The following is an 18,469-nucleotide window of genomic DNA, read 5'->3' as shown; positions in this document are numbered from 1 at the left end:
TAGAGATGTGAAGAAAACTGGTTATTAAAAAGGGAGCAAATTGATGTGTCTTTGACGTTCAGTTTAGATCAAAAGAGTTCAGGTGGCACAAGATGTTTGTGTCCAGTTTCCAATTCACTTCATTGCTCTTCCCCAAGCACTAGCAGCACATTTGGATGTCAGATGGGATGCCAGATTGTGTTTAGAAACTCTGGTGAAGAGGATATGTAAAGAATCCCACTCTCACCTCTGTGAACAGTCAGCCACAATATTTGTCCAGGTTGCAGTCCTCCCCAGGGACTTTACGCAAGTATGAACCATGTCTTGCTCTTCTCACCTTTCCTGAGTCCCCTGTGATGCTGCTGTCCAGGTGGCTATGCTGTAGTTAGTCCCAGAAGGATGCAATCGGCAGGCATTGCACGTTATCCCCAAAGAGAAAGCATCATGGTACCTCTGCCTCCACTGTACACAGGAATAGCAAGAACAATCCTTTTGTCCAGACTTGTTCAGCCTTCAATCTGTATATCCCTTGTAGCTGTGGTGATTACTTCTAGGGGTTTCACAAAAAGTACTTAAGAAAGGCAAGCTTGTTGCCAACATGTTTAAACTCAGTATACCCAGAAATAAAATAAAAAAGACTGAGAGTCAGTGAGCTGGGACACCTCTTAGGGCCAACAAGCATTTCCTTCTTTCATGACATCGATACAAAAAGAAGAAAAAGGTATTGCAACTTTCCTGACACTATTGAACTTTCTGAAGGAGTGATCAATAGGGTTTCAGGCAGCTTCTCTGTCAATCTGATCTCACTAGGGAAGGAGGAGGAATTACTCTTTCCATAGGCCTTCGACCCTCAACTGAAGGTCATGAGCAGGAGGATTGATTCTGCTTTTTCTGTGCCCACAGGATTCTCTCTTCTGCACACCAATGCTCTGCAGTGCCTCTGGCTCTCTGCAGAGCAGAAGGTTAGGTGCACTGCGAGACAGGAAGAAAAGGGAAGCATGTCCAGCTTGCAGCCCTGCTCCTCATGGACCAGAGAGGCCTTGCAGATACTGCTGACTTAGCTCCATCAGGCAGGAGAGTGGCAAAGATAGGAAAAATTCATTCATTTCTGTGCAGAACAGGGGACAGGTCCGTCATTGTAGATACCAAAATCTTCAGTAGTATTGGCTCACTACTTCAGCATCATTTGAAGTTCCATGCCTTTGGTGCTATGATGCTGCTATTGTATGTCCATTATCCATCATTCAGGTCACATCTCAAAGATGTCACTGATGAAATGGTATAAAAGAACTTGAGAGATGATATACTTCTTTTGAATAAATGGAAAAATATCTTTAAATCATATTTATTTATTTATTTATTTGGTTGATTGATTATTTTGATTTGAGGCTACTCTGCAAATGACAGCAGCTATGGGTGTAAGGTAGAACGTTTCTTGAGGTATGAAACAGACTGTCAGTAGCCATACTGTTAGATCCTTTAGAACACTATATAGTATCTAGATTCAAAAGATATACACGTTCATTCTTCTCTTCTGCGACCAAGAGACATGAACTCATGAAGTATATCAACAATCCACAGAACTGCAGCATTAACTCTTTAACACCCAGTGTACTGCATGATGTTACGATGTGGAATACCAATGAAAAACCATGAAACCATGAAAATAAGAAAAGAAACGTTTGCCTTAAAAGCATCATTGTAAGAGACAAGATAGATAAAAATGCTGTTGCCTCTATGCTTTAGACTCCTTCTCACTCTTTACTCTAGTAATTTCATCACTAGGTGTCCACCTGCCAGTGCTGTCTACAATATGTATCCAAGGTTCCTCTTCCCTATGAACTAATTTGTACCTTATGTTCTCCCCTCAAAATCATCTCAAGACAGCTTCTAATAATTTTTGTGGTCAAAGCGCAAAAATGATAATTAGCCCATCATGTTACTGTCTTCTAATTAGCAGCAAAAATACTCTTGCTTGGTGTCTGTAACCTGATCTTCTCCCAGTTAGCCTCCTCCATCTACAGTTTCTCCTGCAGTGGAGCTTTGAAGACTCCTATTCATCTTTTCCATGACCCAAAACTCAGCAAAGTCTTTGCAGTCTTATTCCTTCTATGCTTTTTGCCTGTGAATAAGTCATATTGGTAAATACAAATTCATCTATGTGCTCAAGGTTGATGATCCATCCATGGAAGTCTCTCATTTCCTCCAAACTAAACCGTTTGTTATATTGACATTTCCTCTTACTGCTTTGACTTAAGACTTAAAGCTGAAGTGCAATATGTCCAAAGAAGAATCCTGTCTTTCTCCTTGTGAGAGGAGAACTTTATCACTGTGAGAAATGCTACAAAGCTTTACAATCAGGAATTGTCTCGGATTTGACCTCTTTCTCCTTGTCTACTGTGCAGTTCTCTCTGCATAGCACTTATTTCACAGTTGAAACTTGTAACTGCCTCACTCACTATCTTATTACTTACTCACCACAATATTATTTTCTCTGACTTTGACAAATACCATCTTGCATTGCTTCTAGACTGTCAGCTGCAAAGTTAGTTTTCTTAGCTCATTGTTTTGACTAAGTCATTCTTCTCCTTGTATCCTATAACAACAAACATAAGCTACTCAGAGGGCTTTCAAGACTTTGTGACTGATCTATCCTTCCTCATTTACTGTATTTTCAAAGTTAAAGGCCACATTCAAGTAAACCATACCTCACATTCCTCTCCACACACCACCTAAATATATCAGTTTCAAATATCCAGTCGTATCTGCAGCCAGACTGCTAGCAATTGAACATTAAAATGCAGCTTGCTTGGTATTTTCTGCAGGCTGAGCTGCGGAACAGTCTTTTCCACCTCAACCAGAAGCCATGTGATATCATACAGCCCTAGCCAAAGGTTATGATGAAGATTATTAATGAATTATACAAATGCTTCAGTAAGCCAGTCATAGCATGAATTTGCTGACCTAATCTCAGAACCAGCCAACCAAATGTAACCCTATATTCTCAATGTTTCCAACTGTGGTATATATTTCCTTACTGTTGCCTGAACGAGAGGCACACATGCTCTTACCTAAGATGCCTGCTTTGTAAGTATGTGAGTTTCACTATTGACCTCAATAAGACAAGGATGGATTATATATTAAAAACTTGGTTGCGAATTAAAATCTATACCCTAGAATATTGTGCAAGAATGGACAGCTTTTGTTCTAGAATAAGGATTTCCTGACAGTGACAGATCTTCTCTTGATTGTGACCTTATTGTTATTTTCTACTGTATGAGGCATAACAGCAGCCACATTCAAATCCTTGGGGTATGGAGGTCCAGACCTCTCTGAGAGTCAATAGCCATCAGATTGTCCCACACTTTAGATTTTCTCATTATTTGCCTTCATTGGAACAAATTCATCCCAGTCTTCAGAACTTAAATCCTCTCCATCAGCTAACAAGTAAAGCACATGGCTTCTTTCCAGCAATACAAATCAAACCTTCCATTGACTCAGTGGTAGATTTTTCTCTCACTGATAATTATGAAAGCAAGTGGTGAATGCAAGCACGAGAAAGAAGTTTAAAATAACCTATAAGATGGAAAAAAAAAAAAAAGATTAAGAAAATCAATAACTCAAAAGAAGGAGGATTTTTAATAATCAGTATAGTTTTAAGTAAAATTAAAGTAAGAAAGGGTTTAAAAGACTGTACAAAGATACAAAGAAAGGACTACTAGGGCTAAATGCTGTTAAAGAGAGACCAGGACAAAGGTAAATTATAAATATTGATGCTAAAATAAAATAAAATGGACATCTGTTGTCTTAAATTCCTTAGGCTCATGCCTACTCAGTGTTTTATTCATGGTTAGAGGTGCATTAAGGTAAATGTTGTCATATGTGCCTGTATGTAACATGCCTTTCTAGAACGTGAAAACTTCATTGCAAGCGTTGTATCTCCCATAGATCTTCTATTATAGTTTTTGAAGAGGGGGTAGCAGCTACCAAAATCTGTTGTCAATAAATTCCAAAATAAAATGTTCCACTCTTTGATAAAATATTTTCTCTTTTGGTTTTAGAGTATCCATAGCCTACATGCAATGTGTTGCTGGCCAAGCAATTATTTTCAGATAACATACTGAATGACTCTTTAAGAGAAATGAACAGTTCAATGAACTTTTTCTTTCCCTTAAGATAAAAAGTACCTTCTTTATTTCTTTCAAGTCTTCACGTTCTGCTCAGATTGTTTCTCTTGCTGCTGCTCAATCAGTTAGTGCTATACTCTTAAGGTTTGTAGCAAACTGGGGTAAGGAATATCTTGCCTAATACCAGATGACTATCCAGATCTATTGCTGGACAAGATTGTGGAGTAAAAGAAAGATACTTTATAAATAGAGGTTGTCAGTCATAGAATATATTATTAATACATCTTAATACATCATTAAGATTGCTCTTAGCAGTATATGTTTTCCCTGAACAAATTTGAAGAGCAGTTATACTTTACCTCATTCTCTCTTAGATTTGGCTGGAATCTTACCTCCTGCTATTCACTTAAACAAGGTTGATTTTGTCACGATAGATTCTTCGTCTGCCACAGGCCTTTCTTCTCCACTTGCACATCCACTTGGGCATGGAAGAGTACAGGAGAAAAGTTAACCTCTTTCTGAGCCATCTCAATGCAGAATGGCTCACCTCTGCAAGGAAGCATTCTTTCTCATTTCATATGCGTGATGCCACACAATACTGAGGACCGAAGAACAATTTCACTTTCTTCCCCTTCTCTTCCTTAAGTTTCCACAAGGCAAATTGCTACTTAACCTCTTAATTAGCACATTCAGCCTGCCTGTTTAAAAACCATCTTGAAGAACATACATAAAGCAATTAAAGATAGGTAACAATTTCCATAATGCAGATCCAGCTGGATGCTTTTGATTGTATGGATTTTCTCCTATCATATCAAGTTGTATTTACATTGCTGTGTACTCTCTGTTGGTTAATGTATACATGTGAACAGTGAGGATCAGTGGATGGAGAGGTTTCCTTTTGAAGACTCCTCTGCTGTATAGAAGAATTACTGGTGGGCTCATGGTTTTCTAATGGCTTACTCAAGCACTGAAGCCCAAGTGAACTGTCTTAATTTACTGCCTAGACAACCCAGAGAGCTACAAAAGTTCAAGGCCCAAATGAAAGTAGAATTTTGCAAGTTGGAGGAAACAGATAACAGTTTTGTCAGGAAGTAAAAAGGGAGTGAGAAGCCTTTCCTGGCTGAGTTAGGGGTAAAGAAATTACTTAGAATGATGGCCTAACTCTGAAGAGTTAGATCTGACAGCAAAGTCCAGATCCACACCTGGAGTACAAGAAAAGGTGGGGTCTGACGTTTCTGGAGTCTGACAAAAGATGACTGGATCTGAGCCTTTAGCAAGAACAGCTGTGAGTGTCCTGGCCAATCTGTACAGTGTAAGGAAGAAATGTAACCTAATATAAGTGACAGGTATTAGCAGAGATATTTCCTTGCCCTCTTGCATTGTTTGTAAGGCTTTTTCCACTGGTCTGTCTAATGTTGATATATGTACAAAGTACTTCTGTTTTCTTAACTTAACTGGACTTAACAGGTTTAAAAGTAGCTCTTTAAACAGCAATACATTTTATCCCTCCAGTTCAGATGTTTCTCAAAATCAGGATCTTGGGATAATCTAGAGATGATCTGAGAGCTGGTAACAGAGAAATAGCACTTGGAAAGCTTGGTTAGAAAAGCTCTGTGGTGTACAGCAGTGTAGAGAAGAGCATGCATAGACCCTGAGAGTCCTGCAACAGCACGTGGCACTCACAACTGGTAGACAACTGGCAGCACTATGGAGTTGCAAGCTAGAGGACTGGTGGGCTGCTCTGTTCAGTTATGAAGCAGGTCTGAATTTTTTATCACTTTGTATTTTTGTTCTGATATCAACTATATTTGCTGTTTCTTTGTTAAACTGTAGGTAAATCACCAGCTGTCATCAGCATCATTTTGCAGTGAAAAATAGAAATGCAGCTTACAGAAGATAATTCACTTTGAGGCACACAGAAGAGGAATGATGACAGGAAAAGAATACTATGATTCCTGAACTTTTAGGTCTGGCCTGCAACAGGGCAGACAGCAACAGCTTCTGAAAGTGAAAAGAATTAATAATCCTGTTTGTCATGTTTTCTGCAACTGTGCATGGGGTGGGAGGCTGCAACTGTCATAGTTTTTGTTTCTGAAGCACTACTGGCCAAATTATGCAAGTACTCTGATGAATTCCTACTGCCTTGGAAATCAGCTCTTTATAGTGAAGACAAAAATGTGTTCTGAAAAGTATAGGATGATAACAATACTTATTTCTCCTTAGGAAGAGGACGGGCCTCCTTAAGAGGCACAGAATTGCAGGTCAAAGTCCACTCTGCCTTTCCTCTGCTCCCAGATCCAGCTGATAGTCCCCCCTAGGAAGCGTGCTCCCCAGGGCAGCTGACACAGCAGCACATGAGAAGGGTGCAGTTGCGGGCCATGTGGGCACAGTGCAGGACAGGAGAAATGGCTTTGGTAGCCACTGGGACTACCTTGCGAAGGTGAAGAGTGGTAAAACATGGGGAGCAGAATAAAAATGCTTATCCCTTAAGCAGAATGTCTAAACAGTTATACTGAGAGCTCCTTTTGCTTTGCATTTTAGAATTTTGAGGAAAACTGAAGTTCATTAAACATAAGCAGTAAGGATGGGGAGCTGCTAAAGTGCTCACAGAGATCAGGCAATTAACACGTATTTCTCCATCTGCTGTTTCTTTTGATCACAATATTCCTGACAGGACAGGAACAGGGAGCCACCTCACACATCCCTCAGCACTGCACAAGCCTTACTAGCCTGATGGACCTGGTGTGAGGAGTGTGAGAGGTGGCTGCCAGCTGGTTCCCCAAAGGGAGCACACTGTAGCTGGTTGACACGTAGAGCTGGAATTACTCCTGCAAGTCCACAACTGTCTGGTCAGGTCTAGTAAGTAGAATGGTGACTGATTTACAGCTATAATATCACTGTCTACTGTCCATCAGGGATCTAAAACAATTCCCAACTTGAGCATCTTTGTCACTAATGGGGGACATGCTGCCTCAACCAAAGGTGGTGGTATTACCCCAGCTGTCTCCAGCAGCCTTTTATGCATTACTTGAAAGTTAAATTGCAGCCATCACAGGTATTAAAGGGAATCAATACTTGCCAACATGTGCTGTGCAACAGTTCTGAAAAACTACACGTCTTTACTAATCCTGTGGATGAGGAAATACAAAGTCTGGAATTAAATGGGACTGTTAGGCCTAAAAGTTTTCCTTGGGACGTGGAAGTGTTCATGATGACAAATGCAGATCCCTCAGAAAAAAAGCTACTACCACAATTAGGCAATCTTTCAAAGAATATATTGTTTTCCTTGCCCATATCCTTTTTGATATCTCTTTCTTGTCACTTTTAGTTTCATTGTTTGTTTGGTGTTTTTTAAAAAATGTATGAGACATGGAAAGGGAAGTACATGAAGTTTGAGTTTGAAAAAGGTGAATATGAAAGTTGGAACTTCTCAAATAATTAGATTAAATATTTAGGAGTATTTTTAGAGCACTAAATTCTCCACTTTTTTCTTATAAAACTCATTCACGACTAAACAAACCACAGTGTTCCACTGCTTAGAAACAACTGCTTCATTAAATACAATTGGAAGCACTGCATCATATTTCTTACTATCTTTTGAATTTTTACCATTTAAAAATAAATGGTTTCTCTAGCTAACTCAAGAATTTAATCCACATACATCGCTCAGGCAAAAATCCCTCAGGTAAAGGAAGTTGAAAGAATGTGAAGAGCCTCATTCTATATAACGAACTAGTAACCATGCAGCTTGGAAAAAGCATAGTAGAATCCCTTTAGGACCTTATCCCAAGCTTAATTGAAGGAACACAATTATATCTGTTGGCAAAATTCTCAGAATATTTTGTATACTTTAACTGAAGTGTGACTGAAACGTCATTCAGACGGAAATCAATTCACTTTTCCTATAGTAAAATGTAAAATTCTCAGTTCTACTAGCTCTTATTTAATTGAAATAAGTACTGCTGTTTAAAAGACTAGCTGGGCGAGAGTATCCTACAGGCTGTTGACATCCAGCTGTTTTCTGTGGGAGCTGAGTTATAGCAGTGCCAATTTATGTACTGGAGAGAAGGTCTGCTATTTAATCATAGAGAGAAGAGATACAATCCTTCCTTCATAAGTGAAAGCTAATGCCCTCTAATTGTGTATAGATGAGGAACAGTACAGAAAAGCATGTGAGAGCCTTCTTTCCTCATAGTAGCTGGGAGTCTGAAGTTCTGGGAAACTGCAGGGTAGTTACATTTCCAAATATACAGTTCTTCTGCACATGTAGAGACCCCCAGGAACTGGGCCCTGGAATTGCAAAGTAGTTCAACAGCTCCAGCAGCCTCACACTGCATGCCCACTGAAGGACCTAAGGCGATGCTTGCTTTGAACACAATCTTTACTGTGTCATTCAATATCCTTTTAGTTGCAACTTAACATCTAACAGAGGAGTCATGCTGGGGAACTGTGACAGAATAGTCAAGGGTCTTAATTCCTTGCTGCCTAAAGCAGAAGTAGGGCAGGCTGGGCTGGGGAATCAGCATTCCTCTGGATGACTACAGACAAGAAAAGTATCAGAAATGTTTCCTCAGGATTTTCAGGCACAGTGGAATGAGACTGAGCAGGACAGCATTTAGAAATGTGTCATTTCCTGTAATAATGTTTGTCCTCTGAATGTGCCTGCTTTCTCTTGCCTCACTGTTAATTGAGGAAGCCTCAAGCACTGGCTCATCTGCCTTGGTTGTGAGAGTACAGGATTGCTTGTGTCCAAAAGAGGCTTCAAACACACTCTGATGATAGTCTTTTTTTTCCTGCATATTTCCTAGTTCTACTATATCCTTTCTGAGGTAGGTTTGACCTTCTTGTAGCGCATGGAATACAGGACATAGGAATTTACAAAGTGGAGTAATATTGTCTTCTGCTTTGTTTTCTGTATCCAATCTTTTGTCTGTTCTTTCAAGTGCAGCTGTTTTCTACAGAACACTCCCTGATGTCTCTAACAGAGGTCATTTTTGTGACTTTTATTTGTGCATTCACAGTCAGAATTATTTTGTCCGATTTTACATTACTTTGGCCTTTTCAGCATCACTGTTGATTTTCCAGCCTCTCTAGTGTAAATGTTAAATAGTGCATTTCTGGGACTTACCTATAGTCTAAGAGGAGGACTGTTCCTCTTCCCAAGATTTCTGTGAGGCCTCAGATCATGGATTTTAGAGATCACCTTTTACTTGCATTTAAAATTAAGGAAGTGGTTTGTATCTTGATTTAGCTATATGTAAAAACACTGCTTGTGAGTATTTAAATATGTGAATACATTACCCAGGTGTGAATACCTGCCCAGTACCTTACTGACAATCTCATAAGGAACTAACAGTAGCTCCTGCTAGAATTTTAACCAAAGCACAAGCATGTAAAAGAGACTGATTAACTTACAGTGACTCCTTCAATCGTCTTTTTCTTTAGTGTGGAATTCATCAAAGTGCAGAAAGCTTACACAAAGGCACTTCAGATCTATCTGTCTGGTATGTAAGATCTCAACTTGCGATATGCAAGGTCTAGTTCTGGCCTGACACACAAGGACCTTGATTCTTCAGGATCCCACAGCTGAGAATAGATCTTGAACACCCATTTTTCCTTCTCAGTTTCTCTTGATAGAATCTGTTTGTTACGTTACACGCTGAAAACCTCCCCTGACTCCGCCAACCACCACCACCAAATGAACACAAACAGATGATGGTAGGTTGGGGAAGCTATCAAAAGCCCATCTCCACAAGCCCAGAGAAGCACAGGAGCACAATGGCAAGTGGTACAGGGGGAACCCAATTTAAGGACCCTTGAGAAGGAGCATCCAAATTAAGGACTTAGAAAAAAAACTTGAACCGATGTGTCCAGGCCTGAAACCCACCACAATGAGTCAACAGGAGCACCTTCTGGAATGAAGAGGATTACTGACAGTGGTATGGGACGCATGAGATGCAAGGAAGAGCATCTGGGATTTGAACAAGACTTAGAGTGGAATATTTAGGAGAGGAACTGAAGGTGGGGAAAATGAGGTTTAAAAGGGATTTGGTGAGGAACAAGCATGGGAACAAGAGGTGGTAATAAGGGAATAAAAGGGGCTGGCCCTGTGTTGTCTGGTTATATTGTAGGCTGGCAATGCCCTGTGCCTGATCAGTGTAGTCTGATCATGTCTTATTAAACTCAATTTCTAACTCCTTTCCTGGGTGAGGAACCCTGTTTTGTGTGCATAAGTGCGGCCGGAGGTCCAAGAGTCAGCAGGACTGCTGTACCTATGGTGCAGCAACTGGAGAGACCAGAGCAAGCGCGTGTGATTGCTCACAAAGATGAAGCCAGACCAGCTGGAGAGTAGGTGAAATGTTCTGGGAGCCAGGCATGTGTGTCTCTAAGGGTGATGGCATAGGAGGCATTAGCTACCAGTGGGACCAGGGGAGTTCCAGTTTCCAGCAAGCTCTTGCGCGTGCGTGGGGGCCTAGCAGTGGAGCATCAGAGAATAGAAAGGATTCAGAACCAGTTGCTTGCTGGATTTCACATCCAAGGCCAGTTACTATGGTGTGTGTGTTTAAAAACTTGTTGTTTTGTGCAAGGCCTGAACTGCTGTATGGTCCTGTTTATATCATATCTGTGTCCCTCAGCTCTACAGCAAATTCTTCTAGGAATTGAGATCAAGGAAGGACAGCATTCTCTTGTAAATAAGAAAGAGGACCCTTCCTGGCTTTTACTCTAATTGTCTTAAATATATTGCCCCTGATATTTCTTTCAGGGGCTGGATTAGAGATCTGGGTCCAAATGAGACCCAACTTCTAAACATAGCACACAGATAGCAAATAGCACCAAGTAAACAAAATTTTAAATCTATGAGGAAGAGGATGAGTGAACTTGGAAAGTCTGTGCCCCAACATAAAAGCAGGTATGAATCTATTATAAATGTTAATTTTGATAATATTTGATAATAATCTGATATATTTGATAATACAACCTGGGAATATCAAGATTTTTAGAAATGATCTTATGAAATTAATATTAGGATAGTGGCGCCCCTGAGGTATCTGGATGAAAGGAGATGCTGAATTTAATTTCCACTTCTCTGAACTCTGGAAATGTGTTTATTATTTTTGCCCCACTCAACCTGACCATGTTCCTGAAATTTAATTTAACCTTGTAAATGCCTAAAATGGACAGATACTATTTTTTTTACCCCTTTACTGTAGTTCTTGCCTTCGTTCTGTATGGGAAAGAAATGTAGAAAACGGGTTATTTTACATAATGATATCCTGTTCCTGTCTTTTCTATTATTCTACAACCATTCAGCCTAAAAGACAGAACATATGATTACTCAGTGAAAGCCTTGCAGCCATGAACTCTGACTGTTTTGTAGCCTTCAAAGCATTATTTGTATAAAGACAATAAAAAAGTCTTGTTCCTTTATAAGGATGACTGCAAGGAGTTTGATCTCTGAGAAGAACAGCAAAGCAGCTCTTTCTCCAGCTCCTGAAAATGACTCAGTAAGAGATTTTGATCTCTGTATTGTAAATTTGATATCCTGTGGATCTCCTCTTCACCTCACCTATTGAGTTGCCTGCTATATTACATCTTTCAAGCTTAATATGTGATTGATTAAAAAGCTTCATTTTCAGCCTGCTTTTCTATATGATCATTCTGAGCTTAAATGTTTCATGATCCTTATTATTTCCAGCCAACTGGTATACAATAGTTCACTTGAAGTGTGTACATATTTTGTTTTAGATACTAATTATTGGGATAGGTAAAATATATATTTGTTAAAGTAATATAAGTCACAAAACTTTCTGGTAAGATACAGTCAGGTTTTTAAGCATGTATATCAAATATGTGGTTTCCCAAAAGACAGAATGTTTCTAACACACAAAAAGAAGTCAGCCCACTTTATTGAATAAATGCACACCTGCAGTTTTCCTGCATTTCTTTGGGTTCTGTTCTCTCTGAAACCGTGTGCTCACCTGTCTGCTGGAGTCCTGAGACCTGAAAGTAATAACCCCTTTCTTCCACATACCCAGGTCAAAGACTGTAGATTTGCAATGACCTCCTTGTGCTCTCTCTTAGCTGCAGGCTGTGTCTTTGCTGGAGAAACCCACTCTTCACTATCTGCTACAGTCTCAATCTGAATGGGATTTCATCATTTGAATACAGGATTGCCCTTAGCCATGCTGCTCGGTCCTATTTGCAACTGCAAACCACAGTGTTTGTACTCTAATACCACAACTGATCCTTGTTGTCACTTCATCCCCTGAAAGAATTGCTTTAGAGGGATGTAGAAGTGCTTGCTTCTAGGAATATTCACTCCTTTCTGATCAAGAGAAGTCCAGAAGGCTGTGGCAGCGCCCAGCTAGTGGAAGGCAGGTGGGCCTTGTGCAGGCCATGACAGAGGACCGTTGACAGGGTAGTACCTCTCAGCCCTGCTCCACACAGCCCTGCTGAAGCTGTAGGCCAGCCCTGCTTACTCAGGTACTGTGGCAGTGAATGTGGTATGGATTTCCAGAGAATTAGCTGAAAGTCCTTTATAGCTATGGAGCCTTGGCTCAGCAGTTGAGGTCTTTTCTTAGATACGCAGAAGAGACAGTGGCTTGGCTGCTGCATGGGGGTAACGAATGTTCATTACAAAGGATTTTCCCTCTCAATTTCTATAATCTGCAGCTGTGTTTTATTAATAGGAAGAAAATCAAGTGCCTCTTAAGAACAATTGCAAAATATTAGGAAAATAGCACAGCCATGGGGCTGCAGGCAGCTGCTCCCTCCACTGCAGCCACTCAAGCATTTCACACTGCTCGCAGCCAGCAGCACTGCCATAAACGCCCCTCAATAGGAAAAGTGGGAAGCACAGGGCTTTGCAAATGTGTCATCGGCTTCAAACCTTGGTGCCTGGCAGACATTTTTTAGAACACCATTTTAGACAATCTTTGAACCCAACGCCACAAATAAATGAGCAAGGCATTTTGCTTCTGGAATGAAAGACCAAAACAACTCAGGCTTGAGCACCTTTGTGGTTTACCTGTAGGATCATGAAGAGATTCCCATGGCTAAGTAACACAGGCAGAGCTCTCTGAGGACCTTCTGCAGGAGATGGAGTGGGCTGAGAAAGCAGCCTCTCCTGTTGGAAATTCCAGTGGTCAGGCACAGTGAGGGATGGAGAGTCAGGAGGACATCCTCAGATCCCTCGGAGCTCCAGAGAGAGACAAAGCTTCACTACTGCTCCTTGAACACTGATGTGTTTTAAAACCTACCCAGTATGAGCTCTGCTAGTCACAAAGTAGTAGTGACAAAGGAGTAGTGACAAAGTGCTCATGCAGGTCACCCTTCCTATCCTCAAACATGCTAGTCAGTCTTTCCATCCTGGGACATTTTTCACATATTTGCATTACCTGCACCGGGCAGTGTTTGCCCTACATTTCTTCCTTTTCTCTGTGAATGGATGCACATCCTCAGGCTTCCTACCCCCGAATGGGAAGGGTTTCCTGATCTGGATGAAACTGCTTAGGCAGCACAAGGCCTTCAGCCAGCAGCTGTTCTAGCACAGCTCCAGGGCCCATCCCTGGCTTCAGCCCCAGTCAATCTCCCAACAGTGAGCATCAGGTTACCTGAAACAGCTGTTTGTGCAGGAAGTTCAGAGCCTCAGCATGAATGGGGAAGGAAAATTTCTTGATATTCAGCCTCACTGTTTCTCGTCAAAAATCTCACATCACAAAAGGGAGCGAGGAGTTTCTGCTGACAAGCTGAAGATGAACACACACTCAAACAGCATGAGGACCAGGGAAGTCCAACCACCAAGCTCCACACTCTTCCTGTCATATAACTTTATAACACTGACTAAGGACTTAATTGCCTGTGGAAATGCTGAAAGTATTAGTTTTATGGTCTGATTTTCCATTTTTTAGACAGATAAGAAATCTCTTGATTTCACTGACAATTTGGGGTAAGGCAACTTTATTCTACTACAGCATCAGAAAATGACTAGTTAAAGAACAGGTTAAGAATAACATTGTTAGATGCTACCTTTCTTGCTTTCTTCACCCTACATATGCAAAAAAAAATTTTAAAGCAATTTAAGCATCTCAATAAATTAAACTTCTCTTTTAGAAGATTCCTCTGATCAGATTTATCGCTAATAACATAAGGTGGCACTTTCTAGAAGCTTATTATAGTAGTTCTTTTTTACAGAGATATGAAATTTGGAAGCGAGTCTTCTGGATTTCTTCAAATTTCTGAAAGCATTTACTTTTTGCTACTTGAATTCATATCTTCGTGGTTTCTCTCCTGCCCATGAACACATCTTCCTCTTTACAATTAATGGACTTGCAGAGGCATAGGTTCCTTTTTACTGTTCAGCTAGGTAAATAAATCCTTATTACTTAAATGACCCTCTGAAGAATAATAGGTAGATACATCATGTGATGTTTTTGCAGACTTTACGACAGCACCATCTGGAATACATACATATAGCTTTAAAAAAAAAAACATTGTATACAGTATCCACCAAGTGCTAAAAAAAAAAAAAGTTTTGTTTACTTTTAATGGAGTAAGAAAAATATGCCAAAAAAAACCAACTAAAATTTAATTTTGAATTATATACAAATAATAAGAGTTTCATCTAACAGTACTGTTTATGATGAAAACAAATCTGCCTATTAAAGATGTGACCACAGATTGAAGCTTGCAATTTCAGCCTTCATCAATTGCTTTCTTGAGTGACTCATCAAGTCAGCATTACCTAAAAAGTCAATATTGAGAAACCAGGTAAACCAGTAAGTACTCCTTTTAGTCACACAATCGCTACCAAACACTCTTGAGAACACAGTAAAGCGTTTTATTGTTTATATTCATTTTCATTTACACAGAGGAGAAACAATCAATGCAGTTCTATCACAGCAGGGGGACCATATCCCGGAACTCTGACTGCTGGATGTTGGCAGACCTGCCTTCAGGTCTGATCAGAAAAAAAAGAAAGGAAAAAAATAATAAGGTGGAAGTAGGGAGGAGAGTAATTTCACTTACATGAGTTTATTAATGATTTATGGGTATTTATTTTGCAGGTGATACAGCTCTTCTCTGAGAGCAGACTGCTTCACTTCTTTACAAAATAGACATTTAATAATGTAATTACTCAGAGTTCTAAATTTTGCAGTGGTTCATGCGGTAAGGGTGTGCAACTGACACAAAATGGAAAACACAGCTACAACAGCAAACTGCTACTTCTACTCCCAGCTGGTTTATGGAAAAGGTCATTGGACTTCTCCTTTTCTGCTCCTGAGTTACAGAGCAGAAGCAAGAAGCATTTACTTTGTGAAGACAACTACGCGGACAGGCTATAGATATGTGGTGCAGTTGAACAGGTCTACAACTCGTTTCTACAGTATTCGCATTTGCTATTGTTTGGAAATACAAACATAGCTTTTGCACACTGCCACTTCTCATACACATTCAGCTGAAGGAGTTGTGCACAGTTTTCTGTGATGCTCCTCTTTTTCCTTTTTAAAGCTCCATTTTTGTTTTGCGTGGGTTTTTTTCCCCCCCTCTAGGGCTCATAAGGAGTGAGCAACTCTTTCCACTGAAAGAAATTACAGGTGTGCAGAAGTACAACTACGCTACCTACACAGACAGAGACAACTGTGCTCTTGTGCACACCCCTACAACTGGCCGAAGAACAAATTAAGAAGTTAAGCCTGCAAAATAAATTGAGTTTACTCTCAAACTTTTTCTTCAGTCCGGATGAATTATAGACCTTGATTCGAGGCTGCCCCTTTTTTTTTTTTTTTTTTTGCAACTGATCTGCGTGACTACTGGAACAGCATCTCTGCCAGAGTCATTACACTGAAATGCAGAGCTGAGCAGTTTGCTGGCAGTATGTATTGACGTTTTTGCAGCATCATGAGTCTGGCAACTGGGCTTGGGGAAGTTTCAAGCAGTGGGTCTTTACAATAGCAACTTGATTCTGCAGACAAAAAGCAAGAGATTGGCAGAATTATTAGAGGATCCCAATAAAGGCAAAGCACGTCTTCTGCAGAGCGTAGCACCGAGTGAGGCTGCGAGCTGTCAGCTCCCAGGAAGAGCAGTCAGAGCCGAAAGAAGGCTAGAAAGTAGGCTGAAGTTTGGAAGCAACCTTAACCTACAAGCCCGTCCTACCTTCCTCCCTTTCCCGAATAACACACCTAACGAGGCTGCTAACGAGGCTGCCCGGCTCCGGCCCCGGGACCGCCCCTCTCCCCGCCCAGCGCTGCCGCTCCCCGGGGCTCGGCAGCAGGCGCCGTTTAGCGCTAATTAGCCTCAGCGCGGTCATTAGCATACGAATTGCCGGCAGATTGTTTTAATAGGTGGGATAAAGAGCAGATTGCCGTGAGTCACTCCCTGCCAGCCGAGGGGGACACACGCTGTGAAATGTCAGGAGCGTGTAGCATCGCTGCCACCGGCAACGCAAAGGGGCTGAACGGCAGCCGGGGAGGGAGACGGCCCGGCCCGGCCCCCATCCTCAGTAGCCGTGCCCGAGACGGGACGGAAAGCGGTACGTGAGGCCGCTGCCCCCATCTTCCCCCCTCCCAGTCCCATCGCACCCACCTGTGGCATCGGGCACGGGCGTGCGCGGGGGCGGCCCCGGAGAACACATCGCATTCCAAATGTTCAGCTTGTGCAGCGGAAACGGATGAGTTTGTGGAAAGCTTGCTTGAAGTCTTCGTTAGACATAGTATAGATGATGGGGTTAATGAGGGAGTTGAGATATCCCAGCCACGTGAAAAAGTCAAAGATGGCCATGTGGAACCAGCAAGCATCCTTGCAAATAGGCAACACCAGGCTGATGATGAAAAAGGGCAGCCAACAGACGATGAAGGCTCCTAAAATAATCCCTAAAGTCTTTGTCGCTTTCCGCTCCCTAGCGGCCGTCAGCTTCTTTTTCTCCAGCAGGGCGTCCGACACCTTCACCTTCACCTGGTTCATGTACACAGGAGAACCCGACTCGCTGGGGCCCTCGGGGGCCTTGGAGTTGATGGATGTGACGGAGGAGGACGACCCCGGAGAGTCCGTGATCAGCTGAGCCCGAGTCAGTCTTTTCCCCGCTTTCTTTGGCGTCTGCTTCAAAATCCTCGACCTGGCTTCCACGTAGATCCTCCCGTAGAGGGCTATCAGCAGCAGCGTGGGGAAGTAGAAGGCTCCCACCGTGGAGTACACGGTGTAGAGGACGTGGTCCGTGTTCACCGCACAGTGAGAGGCTTCCTCGGCCTTCGCCTGCCGCCAGAACAGCGGGGGCATGGAGATGCAGATGGAGAAGACCCACACCAGCGCGATCATGCCCGCTGCCCGCTTGGGAGTCCTCTTCGTGGAGTACTCGACGGCGTCGGTGATTGCCCAGTAGCGGTCCAGGGCGATGACACAGAGGTGCAGGATGGACGCCGTGCAACAGGTGATGTCCGAGGACAGCCAGATGTCGCAGACGACCTGGCCCAGCGTCCACTTCCCGGTCACAGTGTACAGGGTGCTGATGGGCATGACGAGGATGGAGACGAGGAGGTCGGTGACGGCCAGCGAGGCGATCAGGTAGTTGGCCGGCGTGTGGAGTTTCCTCGTCTGGTACACCGTGGCGATGACAAAGGCGTTGGAGAGCACCGTGGCCAGGGTGACGAGCGCCAGGACGACGGCGAGAACGATCTTCCCGGAGAGGGGGGTGGCATCCTGGTAGATCCCTTCCTCGGCGCTGCAGTTTCGGCCGTGGTAGGAGTCGTTGGCGGGGAGCAGCGGCGCCGGGCAGGGGCTCACCGGCTCCATTCCTCCGCGGCCGCCGCCCCCGCGGACGGCGGGGCTGGGCTCGGCACGGCTACCCCGGCAGGACCCCGTCGGCGCCGCGGGAGGGCTGCAGCATCCCAGCGCCGGCACCACCTCCCTCCTCCCTCCCGCCCGCCCTTCCGGGAGCGCGGAACCTCACTCCCCGCGGCCGAGGGTACAGGGCGAAGCGGGGGCCGGGCGTGCCCGCCAGCTCATCGCCCCGCCGCCTCCCCACGCAGCGCGCCGAGCCCCGAGCATGGAGCTCCCGGCCCAGCCGCCCCTAGGCGCTGCCCCTAGGCGCAGCCTCGCCGACGGCCGCCCTGCTCCGCGTCTCGACGGGCGCGCCGCATGCCCGCGGGCGGCGACTTCCCCCCGGGCTGCGGGCGCGACGGCACGGCTGCGAGGGCAGCGGAGCCGCCCCGCTGGGTCTGGCCTTCAGACGCAGCCCGCCGCCACGAGTTCGCAGTCGCCGCGAGTGCGGGAGGAGGAGGAGGAATAGGAGGGTCTGCGAGCGGCAGATGGGGAGCTCCCCTCCCATGGCACCCCCCCGCCGGCCATGCTGTCGGGGCCCGACCTCG

The 18,469-nt window shown here is 43.4% G+C and overlaps 1 protein-coding gene across 1 annotated transcript; it reads right to left on the bottom strand.

Moving 5' to 3' along the window:
- On the bottom strand, positions 14,926–17,997 carry HTR1B (5-hydroxytryptamine receptor 1B). The gene is made up of 2 exons (XM_021392824.1): positions 16,692–17,997; positions 14,926–16,071 (listed from the first exon to the last, which is right to left on the bottom strand). Exon 1 carries the CDS (start codon positions 17,892–17,894, stop codon positions 16,755–16,757), a length of 1,140 nt encoding a protein of 379 aa, XP_021248499.1. The 5' UTR covers positions 17,895–17,997; the 3' UTR covers positions 14,926–16,071; positions 16,692–16,754.

This window comes from Numida meleagris, chromosome 3 (genome assembly GCF_002078875.1).
Source record: "Numida meleagris isolate 19003 breed g44 Domestic line chromosome 3, NumMel1.0, whole genome shotgun sequence".
NCBI classification, from domain to species: domain Eukaryota; kingdom Metazoa; phylum Chordata; class Aves; order Galliformes; family Numididae; genus Numida; species Numida meleagris.
This window is presented reverse-complemented; position numbering and strand designations above follow the sequence as displayed.